This window comes from Cynocephalus volans, chromosome 2, assembly GCF_027409185.1.
Source record: "Cynocephalus volans isolate mCynVol1 chromosome 2, mCynVol1.pri, whole genome shotgun sequence".
Lineage (NCBI taxonomy): Eukaryota > Metazoa > Chordata > Mammalia > Dermoptera > Cynocephalidae > Cynocephalus > Cynocephalus volans.
Genome location: NC_084461.1, coordinates 192,965,089 through 192,985,903, shown reverse-complemented (window position 1 = coordinate 192,985,903; position 20,815 = coordinate 192,965,089). Strand labels below are relative to the sequence as shown.

General features: G+C 37.0%; 1 protein-coding gene across 4 annotated transcripts in view; it reads left to right on the top strand.

The window, feature by feature from the left end:
• MED13L (mediator complex subunit 13L) overlaps nucleotides 1–20,815 on the top strand; it is a 296,930-nt gene that overhangs the window by 232,362 nt on the left and 43,753 nt on the right. For all 4 annotated transcript variants that reach the window (XM_063085359.1, XM_063085358.1, XM_063085360.1 and 1 more), the window contains 9 exons: nucleotides 4,191–4,336; nucleotides 6,867–7,061; nucleotides 7,453–7,641; nucleotides 11,427–11,592; nucleotides 13,567–13,671; nucleotides 17,079–17,810; nucleotides 18,945–19,170; nucleotides 20,174–20,279; nucleotides 20,586–20,710. In XM_063085359.1, coding sequence (XP_062941429.1) covers nucleotides 4,191–4,336; nucleotides 6,867–7,061; nucleotides 7,453–7,641; nucleotides 11,427–11,592; nucleotides 13,567–13,671; nucleotides 17,079–17,810; nucleotides 18,945–19,170; nucleotides 20,174–20,279; nucleotides 20,586–20,710 — 1,990 coding nt within the window. The remainder of the gene's footprint in view (nucleotides 1–4,190; nucleotides 4,337–6,866; nucleotides 7,062–7,452; nucleotides 7,642–11,426; nucleotides 11,593–13,566; nucleotides 13,672–17,078; nucleotides 17,811–18,944; nucleotides 19,171–20,173; nucleotides 20,280–20,585; nucleotides 20,711–20,815) is intronic.

Here is a 20,815-nt window from a genome sequence, read left to right as displayed (position 1 = left end):
TCTGCTTGTGTTATTTCAAACAGCCCATCTTCAAGTTCAGAGGTTCTCTCTTCAACTTCGATAAGCCTGCTGGTTAAACTCTCTGTTGTGTTTTTCATTTCGCTGAATAACTTCTTCAGTTCAGCAAGTTCTGCTACATTTTTTTTCAGGACATTGATTTCCTTGTACATTTCCTCTTTCAGATCCTGTATACTTTTCCTCATTTCATCATGATGTCTAGCTGTGTTTTCTTGTATCTCATTCAGTTTCCTTAGAATTATCACTCGAAATTCCTTGTCAGTCATTTCAAGGGCTTCTTGTTCTATAGGATGTAGAATTTGAGATTTATTAACTTTTGGTGGTGTACTTTCTTGATTTTTTGTATTTCTGGTATCTTTTTTTTGGTGTTTATTCATTGTGGCAGGGGGTTTCACAGTCCACCGGTTTGAGACTAATGACTAACTAGGAGGTTGCTGTGGTTGCCAATTTCGTATGGCTACCTCTGTGGCTGCTCAGTTGGCCTCTAGTGCCTTGTGTGTGTGGTTGCCTCGGGTCTCTGGCTTCTCCGGGGAGCCACCTTTCTGGTCAGCTTGGACTCTGCTGGGCTGGTGGATCACGTACCACAGGGTGTGTGATCTCTGTTGAGCTTTCACTTCCTGTGCAGGACTTCTCCCTGTTTCGTGTGCTCTGGCCCAGGCTATTGGATCGTGCAGTGGCGACCCCACAGGGTGTGTGGTTTCTGTCGAGTCTCCGCCTCCCTGGCCACACGTCTCCCTGCTCTGTGCGCACTGTGCTGGGCTGGGGCGTGTCTTCTGCAACCCTTGTCTATCAGCTGGGCCTTCAAGACCCTGCTCGGCACCGCCTTGCCCAGGAAGTCTACCAGGTTTTGCTAGGCACAGACGAGCGGTCTCTCTGGGTGCCTTTGTAGCACTGTGTAGATCTTTCTCGGGTCTTGTTCACCTTTGTATTCCCCCGGTATAAACCGAGTCTAGCGCCCGCCTGCAGCCAGCTCTCCGGCAGGTTCAAGCAGACCTGGGAACTCTCCTACCACACTGTTCCCAACCAGAAATTCGTTAGGCTTTTTTCCGAACTGGTGGCCGCAGAGATGGTAACTGCCTCCCAGTAACAGGAAGTTTACCGGGGGCGGAGTCCCGGGTGCGGTGGAGTGACAGTCGGCCCGCCTGTACTTCCTTGCCCTCCCGACACTGGCCGGGACGCCCCACGCCACCAACCCGCCAGAGAACCACGGAGGGAGTGGGAGGGGAGGCCGGCCGCAGGCTCCGGAAAGCCCCACGCCGGGCCAAGCAAGTGGGAAGGCTCAGTGATGGCGGAGCCGGGCGGAGCTGCCAGCAGCTGGGAAAATGGAGGCAGCCCCGGGGCAGTGAGTGGCCCCCCAAACAGGGCTGGTCCAGGGGTCACTCACAGGGTTGTGCCAGGTCGGGTGTTCACTCTCTGTCTCTGGTTTCCCGCCTTCCCCGTTCTCGGCCGCTGCCGCCTCGGGCTGTTCAGTCTCGGCGCGGCTCGGGCGCTCCCAGGAATCTTCTTTAATACCGGCCTGAAACCTCGAATCCTGAATAGGGCAGCTGGCCGCCTTCAGCGCGGCCCCGGCCTCGGTATCCTGGCTGCATCCACAGCAGCCCTGGCGCCGTGTTCCCTGTTTCGAGACTCACTTTTGCAGCTAAGAAGCAGTTCTTTTCCTGCTCCACACTTCAAAGCTGTTGCCTGTAAATGAGGCAGCCTCTCCTGCCGGGGGCCAAGTGGCGGTCACCCCCCACGACCGGCCACCAGCAGCGGTCCTCCCTTAAGGGATGGCAAGAGGAAGGTCCACAAGTTTCCCAGCTGCCTGAGGCCCAGTGGCCGCCTTTTCCACCTCAGCTACTCCGCGCCAGCCGCCGCAGCCACCGCCATCTTCCACAGTTTGTTTTTAAAGTCATTAGTATTTTTTTTTTTTAAATGTCATTGAAATTGATTCAAGTCCTACCTTTTTCATTTATACTTCTCAACCCTTTGTTTTTTGGGACATAGCAAATTCAAATGAATATTATTTTGAAATTTTCATAATGATTCTTTAGATTCAGCTGACTTTCATAAACCAAACCTTAAATTGGCTACCTGTTATTTTGCAAATAGAAGTCTATTGTCTCAAGGAGTAGCCTCGGACTTCTTTTTCAGACTATTTTCCAGTCACATCAGGCCATTCCTCTGTTTAGCATTTCTAAACTACTTCCTGCTCTTTAAACACATCTGCTCCTTCATGCTCTCTCTCTCTCTCTCTTTTTTTCTTTCTACCACTGATACCGTATTTTCATTTATTCTTGTCTTCTAGAAGCATTTGTGTATTACAAATGGAAATAACCACAACACCTTAGCCTTCTTTATGGCATTTTGTTTTTATTGCTATTTCTGAGTTTGTGCCTGGCTTTATTTATTCATGTGCTTTCCTGTCATTTTCTTGCTAGCAAATAAACTCCTTGAGGGCAAGGACCATGTTTTGTTCAGTGTCACTTCAGGCTTCTTGCACCATTCTTTGCACTTACTATTTGATAGATAAATGTTGGTTGCATTTGATCTTATGCATAGTGGAGCATCAGTGGAATAGAGAACATATTCTTTGGCTACATCCGTAACTCCTGCCAGCCACGTGAACTAGTGGGCATGAATAGGAATGAGTTAGCTCAAACCCCTTAGCTGAAATTTACAGCTGAAAACTTTGCCAATCCACAATCAGTAAACCTATATTTTGGTCCTGTTGTGTGCCAGACATAATGTTGTGTGTTGGGGATGATGTGTTTCTAATGACATTTTCATAAATAAAGAACAGCATGTTTTTCCTATTGATATTGTCTTATGTTTGTATATGTTTAAATTATGTGCATTTTTTTCTTCTTGTAAAATGGAAAGTTAGCAGTACTGTGTAAAGGTTTTTTTTTAAACTTTTCAAAATTCTTGTAGAATTTTAGTCACATTTATTCTGTTGTCCGAAATACTCGAATACAAAGACCAGGTGTTTCTTATTGATGAAACTTCACATTCTAGTAAAACAGAAAATGCTAGGTTATCTCAACATACTTGTCAAAGAATTTATGTTTTTCACTGTGTGATAGAGCAGCATTTCTGTTTTAATTTTTCCTTAAACCATTATAATTTTATAATTGACACAAAAAATTTTTTTTGTAGTACTCACAATACACTTTATAATATTTTAGAGAACTTTTGAAAAGAAGAAACATCTTGGAGATGAGTTTTCAAATCATGGTTTAGTAAAGTGGTTTTGATTCATCAGACAATTGTTCTTATGAGCTGTTTTGAGAAATGGAGATATGTTATAGCTGGCTTAGGGCCAAAGTTAACAACTTTGAAAGAATGTGCCACTGTGGTAATTTTGAAATTATTTTTCTCGATGATACTTTATTTTCTTTTTTATCAATTTTTAGTTACTTGTGTGGGTAATGGTGAAGTGGAATGCTTTGATAAAATTTTGTGATCAGATATAAATTGTAAGAATTAAATATAATAGATTACCAGCCCATTTAGAGATTTGTATTACCTTAACAGTTGTATATTGAGAATTTATATACACCAGGTAGTCCTTAATTGCTATTTTTAGATCAACAGTTTTAACCTTATTGTAATGTTGTAAGCTTATAAATTTGATGTTATTGTTATATTATACCAAACATAAGGAAAACTATTTTGTCATTGTCTCTAGAATCAGTTAAAAGCCAATTCAGAATCAGCTCAGGGGTTGCCTTTTGATCTTGTTCATAAGTCATGTTTTTTATAAGCCTTTTAAGTGTTTCCTCATTTATTGGACTTAATATGTTTTTAAGTGCTGGCCATGTGCTAGGCACTAAGAAAGTAGAAAAACATTATGGTTCTTTCTCTGTCCTTAGGAGTTTCTAGTTGGTATAGGAGTTAGATTTTCTGCAAATGAAATAGAGAGCATTCTGCAGAATAACTTTCCAAAGTTCAGAATGCAGTATGTCTGATTCTTCAGATTTATCTGACAGCTTTAATTTATTTTGTCAACAAGTTATTGTTGTATCATTTGTCCATAATCAATTAGAAGTTTATGTTTTGTTCATAATCAGAGGTTAGCTTTGCTAGGTGATTGATAAAGTAGAGCTGTATCTCATCTATACTTCATTGTTTCCTAAATGAGTGCTAGAAACTATAATGTAAAATTGAGTTTCTCATTCTTTGTCTTTTAGTGAGCATTTGTCCTGTGCATTCACATTCTTTCTTCATGGAGAAAGTAATGTATGCACAAGTGTGGAGATTGCCCAACACCAGCCAATTTATTTGATCAATGAGGAGCATATACACATGGCTCAGTCTTCACCTGCACCTTTTCAAGGTAAGCAAATGGTGATCTTCCTGATCTCCACCCATCCACCACCATCACTAACTGGATAGCCACTTTGCCCAGTAAGGTTATATCCAGGATGAGGCATTATCTTAAATGAACATAATAAAGCTAAGCATAAGTATCAATATTTGAAGAAGAAAGGAAAGACTCCCGTTCCACAATTAAGTAGTAATAGCTTTTTGCTGAAGCTTATCACATATATAACATATAACATGGTCTATGTGAAGTTTTATTGAAGAATAAAATATAGGCAATTTCAGAACAAAAGAAAACTGATAGATATTTGAAAAATTTAATCCAATGAGTAATTGACCAATCTAATAAATTAAAGGTTTTCATAGATTTATTAACAAGGTTTCAGGAATGTAATTTCTTACAGAAGATTACTATTAAACTTAGTATTTGCAGTTTCAACCAAAATGAAATTTCTAGAATTTCTTCAGTGATATTAATATCTTTATTATTGTCTTTTAATTATAGACCAAGTTGGTAATAGGTATTTAGTTGTAATTTAATGTAGCACATTCATCTTTTCATTAATTGTCAGCTTTACCACCCAGATATCACCAAAATAATTTCATGTCCTTTGGAATTCTGAATTACTATGAATAACAGTTTTTAAGTGTTATAATATTAGGTTGAACCATACAGAAAAAAATCTTTCAGTTCAGTCCAACATATCATATTACTAGAGATGTCTGGTTGAAATATCTTAGTATACCACACAGAATATAATTTTAAAAAACACTGATATTTTAACAGACTTGACTAAAATATTTTAATTGCTGTAACAGCCTGTCATATGAGTGTTTGGCCTCCATTTTATTTATGATTTTTTTTTTTGGTTTTCTACAAACTATTCTGATTTAATTTGGTGGAAGCATCTGTTTGTTGCCCTGAAGATAGTTAAACCTCTTTTTTTTCTTTTGAGAAAAAAAAACTTTGAGTCCTCATTTAACTGTGTCCTAATTGCTATCTAGACTCCCACCCCTCACCACGTCCTCTCTTGCAACACATTTTAAGCTAGTACTTTATTGTTCTGTAAATTTGCGTGTTTTTTGTATGAACCACCATAAAATTCAAAACAACTCAGTTCTCAAACTGTACACTTACAAGTTGTACAGTATGTACATATTATGGATTGTCAGAATTATTTAACTACTGTGTTTCCTTGGGTGTAAAAATTCTGAAGACCATCTGACTTTATCCTAGATTTTATAACTCAAAAGCATCTGTTTCTAGTAATAACAGAAGGAATCCCTAGTCATGGGGGGAGAGAACTAACTTTCTAACCTTAAAAGTTGGGAAAGATAATATTAGGAATACTACGTCCCTGTGGTGTACTTATTTTTAAATCTTAATAGTTTGTTACTAATGACTCAAGTCATAGAAGATTTTTGTGGGATATTATCCTGCTTATTTCCCATGGTTGGTGTGGAGGAGGCAGCTACTTAGGGCAGGTGCTGCCCTATAGATAATTATGGTGAACATAATTATCCAAACTGATGTGGGAATTTCCTAAAAGTGTTAATGCAAAAAGATTGCTCTTGATTAACTGTGTCGGTTGGAGTGTTTTTATCCCATTTGGATCACTGAGGAACAGTGGAAAGACTTCAAGAAATATGTGATGTCTACGTTTTATCTCTCTTGATTGATGTGACTGACATATCACCCAGCTATTTAAAAAAAAAAAACAAAAAAGGATATTCCATTTAATGATTGTCCTGATGTGTTTTTTAAATATTAGAATTAAGAAAAGTGACCTTTATACTCAGAAAAGTATTGTTTGGAAGGCTGAAATACCATGAGGCTAAGAACTGGTTGGGTTATTTACAGTACCATGTTAACTAAACTTTGTGTCTAAATCAGTGAAAATTATATTGAGGTCATTTACTGTAAGAAGCAAGAAGGACTTTGAGTCCTTTACTTTAAGTTAATTTTAGTTGTTTAATCAACAGACCTCCACAACAATCATAACTGAAATTATAACTAAGCATTATGCATAAAACTTTGTACATTGACTTTTTTGTTATTAGGAGTTTTATTCATATATTATTCTTTGATTATCACAGATATTTAGGAAGTCTCAGGAACCATAAGAGGAGTGTTCAAGTTCTGGCTGGTTTGGGGGTGTATGTATGGAATGATTTTTTCTGTTCTGTTATGGAAGTGAAGACTCAGTGTTCGCATTGTATGAGCTATTACTAAACATATATATCTGTATATATATATATGCTTTAATATGCAGATAGTTTATATGTATTGTGTGTTGATACAGTTGTCTGACAGTATAATACTGAAGCTATTTGATTTCCTTCAAAAAATGATGTTTTTAGAGGCATATAAATAAGAAATACTAAAATAAGAAACTGAAAATCATACTTTAAAAGGATTAGGAAGAGCTATATACATTAAGTGGGTGCTGTGCTTTAACTTAAAATTACTACACATACAGTGTTGCACTTAAGTAGGAATTGTTTCTCTAATGGGTAGCACATGTTTCTCTTCCCCTTCATAGTACTGGTAAGTCCTTATGGCTTAAATGGCACGCTAACAGGCCAAGCATACAAGATGTCAGACCCGGCCACCCGTAAGTTGATTGAGGAATGGCAGTATTTCTACCCGATGGTGCTAAAAAAGAAAGAGGAATTGAAAGAGGAAGAGGAGTTGGGATACGATGATGATTTCCCTGTGGCAGTCGAAGTGATTGTTGGTAAGAGAAAATATTTTGCATGAAGAACTTTATTCTACCTTCTTCATCTTCCTTAATTTAAAAAGATGATCATTCAGATTCATCAGAAACAGTCTCCATAATTTTCCCATTTTTTTTTTTTCCTCTTGATACAGTGGTATATGCTGAGTAGTTATCTTGCCTGAAGCACCAATGGTCCCTGTATTCTAAATGCTATTATCATCATATTGTAGCACACATTTAAACAGATATTAACTTATGAAAGAATGAAACATTTCACTTTTGGCAATACTTCATGAGCTTTTCTTTTTCATTGTTGAGCTTTGACTCTGACCACTAGAATAATAAAATTAGTAGTCTTATATGAACTCTTTCTCAGGCCTGGTTCTCTTTTTCCTCTCTTTCTTTACAGGTGGTGTTCGAATGGTTTACCCTTCGGCTTTTGTTTTGATCTCTCAAAATGACATCCCAGTTCCTCAGAGTGCTGCTAGTGCTGGAGGCCATATTACAGTTGGGCAGCAGGGGCTTGGTAGTGTGAAGGACCCAAGTAACTGTGGGATGCCTCTCACCCCTCCCACCTCTCCAGAACAGGCTGTCATTGGTGAGTACGATCCAGGAGTGTCCTGGGTGAAAGAGTTCCTGGAAAATCATACAGTCCTTCTGCTGTGAAACAGGTGAGAAAACATGGAAAAAATTCCTGGTGGAAGAGATGGAGGTAGTATATTAGAGGTTTTAGAAAATGGAGAAGGAAAATTTTAAACAATCAGAATTTATGTGCTTTAGAATTTTAATTGTGCTGGTATTAGTCTTTACTCTCACTGAACAATTTAGTTGTATCTCAAATTCTGCACACACATCTGTCCCTTTTCACATGTCTGCATGTTTACACACACAGAAGCAGGAGACAAAATACAGGGGATTTTTGTTTGTTTGTTTTTCTTTTTATTTGTTTAGTTTTGTTTTTTACAAATGGATGACACTAAATAGAGAAAGACTGAAGCCTTTGCTCAAATGACCATTGCTAGTCAAAGACAAATCTTGGATAATTCCTTTCCTATTGTATTATAAAGTTAGACAGGCACCTAGGAACTCCAAATAAATGTTTCGTCCTGTCAATTATCTGTCTGAGTATTTGGAAATATTAGTTACATGTGAAAATTTTGACAGTTTGAACTGTCTACCTTCATGAAAAAATTCAGAAATTGTTTAAACTGGGAGCATTTTTGCCTTCTTTGAATAGTATATTTCCTAGACTAACTTTTTTGATTTTGTAGTTGACCTCATTTTAATTGAAAGTCTGGTTACTAAGGAAAGGATTCTCAGACTTGAGCTGAAATGAGATTATTTATAGACATTTAATGTGAGCCATGTTGGCAGGAACATCAGAGTAAATAAAGTCTTGACTGCTAGACTTTGAAAACTATCAGGCATAATACAAACTTACATAGTAATTTTCATGAGGATTAGATAAAACAATATTTCAAAGTTTCTAGCACTGTGCTTGGCACATAGTGGGCATTCAGTAAATGTTCGTGGTTAAAGAACATATTGGGGAAAAGCATAGACTTGTGATTGAACATATCTAGTTTTAAAACCTAGCTATGTCTTTTATAAGGTGAATGACCTTACAAGGGATCTCCAAATAGTTCATGGAAAGATTAATATTATCCTTCCATTCCATTTTTCCACAAACTTTTTGAAGTACCTTCATGATTAATTCTCATACTGTTTCTGAATATCAGTTTCCTTTTCTGTTAAATACATATGTTGTTACATGTATTAGGTAATATACTTGAAAGTGCTTTGTAAATAAAGCAACATACAAATGTCAGTTTAAAAATTGTAAAGGAATATTGAAAACTCCAATTTCAGTACGCATTATTAAGTAATCTGGAAAAAATTACTCAGATAGAAAAGGACAACATGTAGTTTCTGTTTTCAAGAGCTATGTAGTTGCTGATAATTTAAAAAAAAAATGTGTATCCAGCTCTAATATGGTAGAGCAGAGAATTTGAATGATCTCTTGTGAAAGGATTTGCCATCAACCAATTTTTATTAAAACTACCTTAAACTGAAAATGAAAAAAAAAAATACTTTTACAGTCTTTTGTAGTAATTATCATAGAGAAGATACATTAATATAAAGATTAGAATGATCAGTTTTTTGAAGTTTAAATTTTATATTAAGGCTTGGATTTTTAACAATTGCACTGCATTGTTAAGTTGTTATCAGTTTTTGTTTATCTGTTTTTCTTTGCTTGGTATTTAGTGAAATTTATATTCATCTTAAAATTGAAGGTCTGCTGTGTACCTGATGCATTGACCTTTGATCAGCTCAATACTATAAAATTCACAAGTCAGAAACAAGAGGTTTTGTTTATGGTGGGTTTCAATGTGGACTTCATAACTATAGATCTTCAAATTCCTTCCTCCTTAACCCTCTGTATGATATTGTGCTAGGCCTTGGATAAATAAATCCACTGATGCTGCCTCATTCCCTAAAACAAACTAAATAAAAGCTGTTGGTATCTTTTTAGTAAAATGAATTTGCCCAAATTTTCACTACCTAAGATGTTGAATTATAGTTTAAGACCCTTAATCACATCAGAGAGAATCCTGGTCAGCCTTGTCATTCTGCAGTTGACTAACATTGAGCATTGCCATGCTTTCCTAGATAGAGGACAAAGTGGGTTACTTTGCCTGCTGAAATGGCCATTAGTCTCCTAGATTAGCAGGGGCCTAGGAGAGCCAAATAGTTTTGGTGAAATCACTCATGCCTTATCTGGATCTGTACATCCACTTGCCTCTTCTCTTTGATACATGGAGGTAATCGAGGGTAACAACATTGAATCTGCATGTAACTGCTTAGAGTACAAGCCTTGTTTAACTCCATGTACGATATCACCCACATTCACCCGCATTTCAGTTCAGTCATTAAGTGCTACTGAAAAGCATTAACCCAACTTTAATCAGAAAAGTCTCTGTGGCTTGTCTTCCCTCCTCCCCTCTCCTTTTTTAGTCATAAATTATTCCCTTATGTTACTATGATGCATATGATCTCTTTAACTATATTGTAGGGTGTTTGGGGCATAAGGACTGTGTTATCCACTTCTATTTGTTTCTTCATTTTGCCTAGTTTTATTATGGACTTTTGAAAACCAGTTGTAAAATTGAAATGAATTCGTTTGTACTATGAACCAAGTCAGGGAACATTTAAAATAAAAGGTAGCAATGAAAGACCATATTTCCTGTCTCCTTTAACTTATCTCATTTGTAATGTAACAGTATTCTGGGAACAAGAAGGCTTCAATTCCTTAGAATGTAAGCATTTGGGTTTTATTTTTGTTTTTTTGTTTTTAAATAGAGGTAAGCCTAACTATTCAGCCCATATAATGATTGTGTTACATTGATACCAAGGATATTTAGTTTGTTATAAGGTTGCTTCTTTCTTTTTCAGATAAGAGTGGAGATTTTCCAGAGTGGTTAAATTGACAGTTTTGGTCAAGATGTTTATCATAGTCTGTTGAGATTAAAACTTACAGTATATTTATTAAAGAGATGAAAGTAGTTGAATCAGAATTTAATATGGAAATTTACTTTAGTATTTGTCTTGTATGAGATAGAAGTAGTAAAGTACTCATAGTATAAACAATAACCATTATCATGAGCATGATCATAATGGATGGACATAGTCAAAAGAAATTGATTCCATGCCAACTATTGTTGGAAAAACCAAGTGGAGTTATTAGAGAGAAACCAGTTAATTTTTAATCCTCTGATATAAAATGTCGAGACAATTTCTTTCAGTGTTTTAGTACTAAGCTTTCATAACTATTGTCAGAACAATCAGTTCCACACAAAAATTTGGAATTTGACCTTGTTAAAAGCTTTGTGCCATTAAGTTCTTTTCCTACCCAGGGTACCGTGTGCTGTTGTTACACAACCATTTAGCTGAATGAGCATAAAGCTCCCTCTGCTGTTTTGTTCTGCCTTGAAATTTGTTTATTGCATTGGGATTTAAAAGTTTTAAACCATGAATGCATGTTTGTGTCTTTAATATTGTGATGTATGAACCCTTCCTTTCAAATTGTATCTAATACATGTGGATTAGGAATGCCTCTGTATGTGTATGCCCTTATGGATGTGTGAATGTTGATTAACTGCTTTAGGGAGAAAACAACGAATCATACAAAATGCCAGGAAAAAAAAGCCATCTTCACTCAAATTTTACTCATAGTTCCAGATAGTGTTTTTGCCAGGGGTAGGGGCAAAGGTGCATGAATATGCATTTCAACAATTAAAATGCATGTTTATGTTAAATAGCAGTCTATGCACTAGGAGACTTTTTGAGAAAACTCTGACCTTCCAAATTGTCATTCGTTCCCAGGTGAGAGTGGAGGTATGCAGAGTGCTGCCAGTCACCTAGGTTCCCAAGACGGGGGAATGATAACTATGCACAGTCCAAAGAGATCGGGGAAGATTCCTCCAAAACTCCACAATCATATGGTCCATCGAGTCTGGAAGGAATGCATCCTCAACAGAACCCAGTCCAAGTATGTGTTCTGGATTATGTCTGGATTATGGTTTACTAACCAACTCCTTGATTGCTACAGGAAAAGGGTCAATCACATTGCACTATATTGTGACCAAACTTGAGAGGTCATCAGATTGATATTTCATCTTTTAGAACTTAGAATAAAATTCAAGACAAAGATGTTAAAATTGAGATATTTACTTTACTTGATTTGATTATTCAGGAAATTTTTGAAGTTCCTGATCATCTAGGTCATCAGATTGATATTTCATCTTTTAGAACTTAGAATAAAATTCAAGACAAAGATGTTAAAATTGAGATATTTACTTTACTTGATTTGATTATTCAGGAAATTTTTGAAGTTCCTGATCATCTAAAGATTGGCATGGTGTTGGTCTGACATTTTTCAGCACATGGCTCAGAGATTCACCCTGAGTGTGAGGACAGTAATCAGTGTGTTGGATTTTCCCTTGTATACCAATTTATGAATGCTTCTCAATTACAAAGGGAAACAACCTTCTTTGCCAATTTACTATTATACATTGGCCTTATATTTTAATTGACAATACATTTCTGAGCTGAACTGATGACAGTTATTGAGGTGTATATGAGCTGCTATGCTCCTGTTTGTTGATTTAGAAAAACTATTCTTTTTTTACCCAACTTCCCTTCCTTCCTTCCTTCTCTTCCCTCTCTTCCTCCCTGCCTACCTTCCTTAACATGTTTTTGGAAAAAAGGGAGAATTGATTCTAAGAGACTGCTGGTGATTATTTTAATTGCCTAAATGATAATGACAAACAGTACTCAATACATGCTATTCCATTTATCAGGATTTATAAACATAGTCAGCACAGTTTCATATCTGTTTTAATATGAGTGAAATGTCCACTTTCTTGACTGATCCAAGTAGATAAGTGAGTCTTGAGTCTCTGGAACAGAATGAATATAGATATTGTCAATAACTGCTAATAACTCCACTCATTTAGAAGTCAATTAAATGTTTCTCAAGTGACTATTATTCAGAGTTTTATATTCAGATTTAATACCTATCCTTTTGATCCAGCTTTTAGCAAATTCATACTAAATATTTATTGCCCCATGAACTGGTTCTAGAATAGGCTGCTGGAGATGTAGTAGATAAAATCTAAAATAATTGCAGCGGAAAATCATGTCGTATTCTTCAATTAGAAAGGTATCTCTAGTCACTTAAAAATGATTCTTTCCTTTAGAATAATTGGTATAGATATTTTTACTTCTATCTGCAATGCCTGGATAATTTCCAAGTTAACATTTTCCTTTCCTTTCATTTATCCTCTTTGATTTGGAGACACCAACTCTGACAGAATGTAGCCCCTCTGACAGTAGCACAGAACAGGGCAGTGAGATACCAGGAAGGTATGGAAGGGTGGAGAGCACAAGAACTCTCTGTAGAGTCACCACTGAAACACTTTGCAGTATCAGCTGTAGCAGAAATATTGCCCGGCCTTCTTATTTTCATTATGCAATAATAGACATCTACTTTTTGCTACCTATTATCAGTAAGGTATAGGAGATATCTTTGTTTTTTGTCTTTTAGTTCACATTAAAACTGGTAGAGTGCCACCCTTAAATGCTAGTAGATATTATAGGCATTTTCAGATTTAAACAATCTACCAGAGCATATATAATGTACAGATGCTGTGAGAAGCTAATTTAAAAAACAGGTGGCTTTTTTTTTTTTAAGGAACAACAGATAATGCCAGGTATTGTTTAATTGCCATGTATACTACCTGTGTTAAAATGTACTACCTGTGTTACACTTAAATAGAAATATTTTGAATCCTGCTTCTAGTGCATAGAACAAGTAATTTTTTCCTTTGGTTGCTCTGATCTATATATCAGCAGGATACCATTACTATGTAAAATGTATTCAAGTCTTTTTAACATTTTTCTCTCTAGGTAGTATGAGTATTATCTCACATTTGCATATAAGTCACATTTTAAACCTTTTTAGGAGGAGCCAAATGTCAACTCCAACTCTTGAAGAAGAGCCTGCTAACAATCCTACTACTTGGGATTTTGTGGATCCAACCCAAAGAGTCAGCTGCTCTTGTTCCAGGTAGGTAGCAAAATAGGCAGAACGATAGTTAAGTAGAATGGTGGCACATTTTGTTGGCTCATCTCCTGGTCTCACAGATCACTTCTTTCCTATCTTTTTGTTTTATTTTGTTTTAAATCTTCTTCCTCCTCTAGTAAAAAAGAAAAAGATCTGCCTTTTCTTATATGCAGGTGATACAGTTTTATTCTCAGGACTCTGGAAGAGATTATTACTCAGCTGGCCTTGTTATCAAGTTGCTTCTGCAAATTCTTCAGTTTGCTACTTCAAAACTAAATGCATCAATTTGCCAAGACAATCTTTACTCCTTTAAATGATTTTATGTAACTACTCTTTTAATTTTCAAGTAGAGATACATATTGAAGACAAGTTGGCTTGAGTTAACAGTTGACTGTTAGAGCAAGCATGTGGTGATGATTTTTCACTTACTGGGTAATTTAGAGTATCTCTGCTTCTAAAGTATATATTTTCAAATTTGATACTGCTCAATACTGATAAAAAGTTCAGTTGTGATAAGTGTATTTAGAAGATGGCTATTCATTTCATGTATTTAGATCAGGGTTCTTACTGTGGCATAAGTGACTTGGCTTCAGGGTAGGTGGGTGGTCCGTATGTCTCCTGAGAATATGTGCAAACTTTTGCGTGTCTGTGTGCACTTCTGGACAATTTCAACACCTTCTTGCTGCTTTCTACTGCACCTTAGGTTGATTCTTTTTCATTCAGTTCTGTCTTTGTAGTCAGCCTCTTGTTGAGAGATGTTTTAAATATGAGCCCAGTGAAACTCATGCTTGATGTTTCAGGGAGGGTGTTTTTGAAGAAGTTGTTTGCTTATTAAGGGTATTCTTTCTGAGCATGTGAGAATCTCTCTCTGGGCCTAGGATAGGTGAAGCATACGGCAGCTGAATACCTGTTTTGCTTTTGTCTCTAGGCTGTTGTGAATTGGTTAATAGAAAGTATTTTCTTATTAATATTGATTAAAACCCTGCTCACAGCCAAGTTATGGCCACCTTTAGTAAGTACCTAGTATATAAATAGTAGTGTGTTTAGCTTGTTCCTTCATCTTATTTTTCCTGCTCTTTTCCTTAATCTAGATTTTTTCATTTTTAAAAAATAACCTTTTACTGATCGATATCACATTTTAATTAACTACCTTGAATTATTTTTTGGAACACTTTAAGTGTTAATAAACATGAGGGTACTTCAGATAGTTTGTGGAAAATTAGAATTTAAAGATAATGTAAATCATTCCATGAACTTTTTGAAGACTCTTAGTAATGCTTTTACTTTTGTCCTCTGGAATTATTGCTCTATTTCCTCACCAAATTATTATACCTTCAGGACTTTTTTATAGCAGTATGCATACCAGGGCACTATTCCATTGACTTCTAAGTATTTATCTCTAGACCTGACTTCTCACATATACTCTCCTCTTGTATTTTTTTGGGATGCCTTTAAAAAATGTCCTTAGTATTGACATGTCTGTTTCCCCCACAAAACCAGGTACCCAATTGTGGTCATTTTTATCATGATTTTCCCTTTTCTGCCTAGAAACTTGATCTAGTTTTTCTTCATTTTCCAGATCTAGTCTGTCACTACATTTTACTATGACTGCCTTTGAAACGTCTGTGGTAGTCCTTCTTTCCTCATTCTTTTAGCCACCATGTATTCCTACACTGTTTGGCCCTGCTTTTGTTTTGTTCCTACCACTAGTCGACCCTAAAGTGGGACTTCTTAGCCTGATCTTCCTTCTCTCTTCTCTGGTCAGGTTGCTGTCTTGCTCTGAGATTTGTCGCAATAGTCTGTTACCTACTGGTGCATTCAGTATCCAACCATTTTGCAATGTAGCTGAGTTATTAAATACATTTGAAAAAAACTGACATTATAAAATTATCCACTGCAAAAAATTCTTACTTTGAATAGGCTACTATCAAAGGACTAGTGTGGTTAAATGCTCTCTGAGAAAATCCAAATCAGCAGGTTTTTTTGTAAAAGATGTTTAGAGCCTAGGTTTTAAAATTAAGCACCCTTGGATGATATAATTGAGGTATTTTCCAATGAGACATTCATATGTTATTGTGGTACTGTGCCCATGGGGCTTAAAGCACACCTTTGGCCTTATTATATATGGCCTTATGCTTAGATAATCTTTTTCAAAGTCAAGAATTTTTATTTTATTGTTTTAGAGTAGCAAAGACTTTGACAAGAGTGTTTTCAGATTATCTGCTGCAGGATTACCAACCCTATTATGGAATGGTCCACTCCTCTCACTATTAAATGGCCTTATGGAGCAAGACAGCCATCCTGCTGTCCCACTAAACCATCCCATTACGCCACACAAATCCGTTTTACTGCCCACTAGGGCATCATTTAGTGCAATGCAGCAGTAATTTAATGCCACCCTAGTGGCCTCAGAGAGTTACAGCTACACCAGCAGGAGAGCTTACATTTTTCCTTGGGAATGATTTATACATTGGGTGGAACTGGCTGACCTGCTATATAACTTTGTTGTGCAGATTAAGTCTTGGCATCATCTAGTGGACCCTTACTGAGCCATTTCTCACACCTGTTCTTGCCAAGAAGTGTATTAGGATATGAGCAGACTTGGTGTCCTGCTTAATTAGATGGTTCAGGCGAATTTGTGCATGTGTATTGTTTTAATGTTCACTCACAACCTTTTTACTCCTATCTCATTTTAATGTGTGTCTGTAAGATCCAAGGTTGTTTTTAATCCTAGTATGTTTATCCTATTAAACGTTCTTAGGATTGACCCTCAGGGCTGGCCAGTTAGCTCACTTGGTTAGAGCATGGTGCTGGTAACACCAATGTCAAGGGTTCAGATCCCCTTAAGGTCAGCCACCCAAAAAAAAAGGATTTACCCTCATTATCTTAGTTTCACACTTTAGGGAAGAGTTGTATAGTTATTTATTCCCAATTTACAATACCACAAGCCATTAAAAACCATTTTATATTAGAGTTAGTAGAGTGTGGAAAAATAGAAATTGGAAACTTTTTGTTTTCTCTTGGCAGGTGATCTCATGACTGTCCTCTTGTGGTTTTCAGATGCAGTATGCATAGGTTGTCTGAGGCCTTCACCAAATTGGAAAGATTGGAGGTTTTTTCACATCAGTAATTTTGTAGTGGTTAGCAGTATATTAATCTATATTTCTTGTTCAGTCCATTTCTTATGTGCTTAATTTGTATTTGATTGATTCTTCACTTTCCATCAGAGTGTATTGCATTGTTTAGTCATTATAAGTATAATTAAGTCCTAGAGCTTTTATAGATATATTAGTGCATCTGATGTGTGCTTAAAAAGGCATGACCTTGTCAGAGGCACCTCTTTTGTAATGTTATAATGATAAAGTTATTTTTATCTGTGTATTTGTTGATTTCATTTTAACTCATTTTAGGCATAAACTTTTAAAACGTTGTGCAGTAGGACCCAGTCGACCTCCCACAATATCTCAGCCAGGGTTCAGTGCAGGACCATCATCATCTTCATCTTTACCGCCGCCTGCTTCTTCTAAGCACAAAACAACGGAAAGACAGGAAAAAGGAGACAAGTTGCAAAAGAGACCCTTGATACCTTTTCACCATAGGCCGTCAGTGGCTGAAGAGTTATGCATGGAACAAGATACACCAGGACAGAAGCTAGGGTTGGCAGCGATAGACTCCTCCTTAGAGGTGTCTAGCAGTAGGAAGTATGATAAGCAAATGGCCGTGCCTTCCAGAAATACAAGCAAGCAAATGAATTTGAATCCTATGGATTCACCTCATTCCCCTATTTCCCCTCTGCCGCCAACACTCAGCCCTCAGCCACGAGGTCAGGAAACGGAGAGTTTGGACCCACCATCTGTCCCTGTGAATCCAGCCCTCTATGGAAATGGGCTAGAGCTCCAGCAGTTGTCTACTCTGGATGACAGAACTGTCCTCGTAGGCCAAAGACTGCCTCTGATGGCAGAGGTCAGCGAGACAGCCTTATATTGTGGAATTAGGCCCTCGAACCCAGAGTCATCAGATAAGTGGTGGCATAGTTATCATCTCCCACCCAGTGATGATGCTGAGTTCAGGCCTCCAGAGCTCCAGGGTGAAAGATGTGATGCCAAAATGGAGGTAAACTCAGAGAGCACTGCACTGCAAAGGTAAGGCAACTCTGCATCACCCACCTATCACCTACCGAAAGGGCTTAGGCTCCTGGGCATCAGGGGCTGTCCTCCGTATCTCTCCCTGGGAAACCTTCAGATCCAAAATGAAAGCAGGCTTTTCTTGACCATTCTAGATTCTGCACGTAGAGAATGTTTCGAAGTCAATGCTTTGTGTCCTTCGTGAGGTTTAGTATACATGTCATTTATACACAGTGGCATATAAAGGTCTCATTGTGGCATTTTAGTACACTATGTATTTAGCCTATTGTTTGTTAGTCAAAGAATATAGATTTATGAGACTTCCCATGTTGCCGTCAGTGCCTTCTTTTTATGCTGTTTTGAGGAAGGCTCTGCATACATTCAGGTATGATTCTTGTGTCTAGTAATAATACTAAATACTTATAGTGCTTTTGAGCCACCCATTGTTCTAAAGAGTTTACACAGATTATCTCATTTAATCTTTACCACAATCATAGTATTATATTAATGTCATAACTGATAAACTAGTATCATGCAGTTAGTAATTGACACAGATAGACTTTGAACCTAGGGAGTCTGTCCTAAGAATCTGAGCTTTTATGTGAAATCCATGAAATCAGAGACAAATACATATATCTGTGAATTCAACCAATCATGGGTTGAAAATATTTGGGGAAAAATTGTGCCCGTACCGAACATGTACAGACTTATTTTTCTTGTCATTATTCCCTAAACAATACAGTATAACAGCTATTTACATGGCATTTACATTGTATTAGGTATTAAAAGTAATCTAGAGATGATTTAAAGTATACAAGAGGATATACATAGGTTATATGCAAATACTGCACCATTTTATATCAGGGACTTGAGCATCCTCAAATCTTGGTATCCACAGGAGATTCTGGAACCAATTCCCAAAGGATACTGAGGGACACTGTATTCTTGACAAAACCTACCAAGTTTTATTTAATCATAAATATAATCTCTAAATGAAAATCACTGTATAGGTGAATTTTTAGTTTTTAAGTTTAGTTTAAGCTTTACAAATGCCTTAAATCATTAATACTGCTCTTTTAAAGATACCAATCCTTTCACCGTGTTTATCTTGTTTAAATTGTTTATCTTGTTTAAATTTATTTTCCCTTTTAGGCTCTTAGCACAGCCTAACAAACGGTTTAAAATCTGGCAAGACAAGCAGCCCCAGATGCAGCCACTCCACTTTCTTGATCCATTGCCTCTATCACAACAACCTGGAGACAGTTTGGGAGAAGTCAATGACCCATATACCTTTGAGGATGGTGACATAAAATACATCTTTACAGCCAACAAGAAATGCAAACAAGGGACTGAGAAAGATTCTCTGAAAAAGAATAAGGTACCATTTAACATAGAGAGAGTCCGGCACGGTGTGGGTTTCTTTCTATGTCAATACAACACGTGTGGGAAGCCTTTCGAGGCAGAATGTTTGAGATAGTCTTGCCTGATTGCTCTGTCCCCATATTCATGCTCTTGGTACTATTGTATCGAACAGCATATTGTTCCTTTTTATGTCATGGCTCACCTTTGTTTGAAAGTCAGCCGAACATAAATGAAGCCTCATATTTTCCAGGCTAAAGCTTGTACAGTGCATGTTTCCTCTCATATGCTAATTCTTGTTGGCCTATGCTCCCTGCTTATTTCTCTTTAAATATTATTCCAAAATACCCAAAATGTAGAGAAAAACATGTTGATAACAGTATCTACTATTTATTGTGCGCTTATTATGCTTACTGTGCTAAGCGCTATACCTGTACATTCTCTGAATTAATATCAACATTACTCATAGACTGTCAGTATTAATTTTTACTGGTTCTGTTGTTATAAAAATGAGTACTGGGTGTGTCTGCTGTCTTTAACCTTGAATTTTAAGGCATTCTAAAATATTGGGTCATTTAAAGAGGTATTCTTGAGAGTAGAGGAAGTAAGACAATCAAAAGAGACCAGTATAGCTCAGGAGAATGCTTTTTAGATTCTTTTACAGAGATCTGTCTAGATCCAGAAAGCTTGATCTATAATTCAGCATCTAAAATGTTATTAAAGGCAGCTTTTAACACCATGGCAAGTCTATAATCAAATGCCACCAGTACTGTTTAGGTATAAAACACCTATTCACTCTGAATACCCCATAGGATTGAGGGGAAAGTGGGGGAGTTCTTGGTTCTGTTTAAATTCCAGAGAAAGCTCATATCTTTTATTTCCTTTGGTTGCATAGACCATGGTTTATCATACTTGTGCTCATAACAAGTTCCATTCTACCCTCTAATTCTTTGTGTTCTCCCTCATATTCCACACTTTGGGTTGGTGTTCATGTGTTTTGTTTGGCTGAATTTATTATACAGTCAGAGGATGGATTTGGTACCAAGGATGTCACTACACCAGGTCATTCCACGCCGGTGCCTGATGGGAAAAATGCCATGTCTATTTTCAGTTCTGCTACTAAAACAGGTGTGTACAATGATTATTTGCCTCACTTGGATTGTTGCTAAAATAAAATGCAAGGGAGATGCTTCTCAATTTAAAATTATATTGTAATAGCAATAATTTCATCTCATCTTTAATATATTTTTCATAGATTGTTTTTCAGTTCCTTTCAAAACTGATAAACATATTTGGAAATAATTGTCTCTAAATTTAAAACCATAGGGAAAAAATTCACAGGCAGGTCTTGTTTATTGAGATCCGTGTCCTCTCCTCATTCCTTCTCACTTGATGGAGTTGCTCATTCTGTTTCTTTTACCTCCTTTCCTTCAGATGTCCGGCAGGATAATGCTGCTGGCAGAGCTGGCTCCAGTAGCCTTACGCAGGTGACAGATTTGGCACCTTCCCTGCATGACTTAGACAACATCTTTGATAATTCTGATGATGACGAACTTGGGGTGAGTCTATCGTAGCTACACATACAAATTTTTGCTAAATTAGAGGACTTTATGTCACTGTTTCGGTATTTCTTTACAGTTTGGTCTACAGAGTTCTTGGGCTCC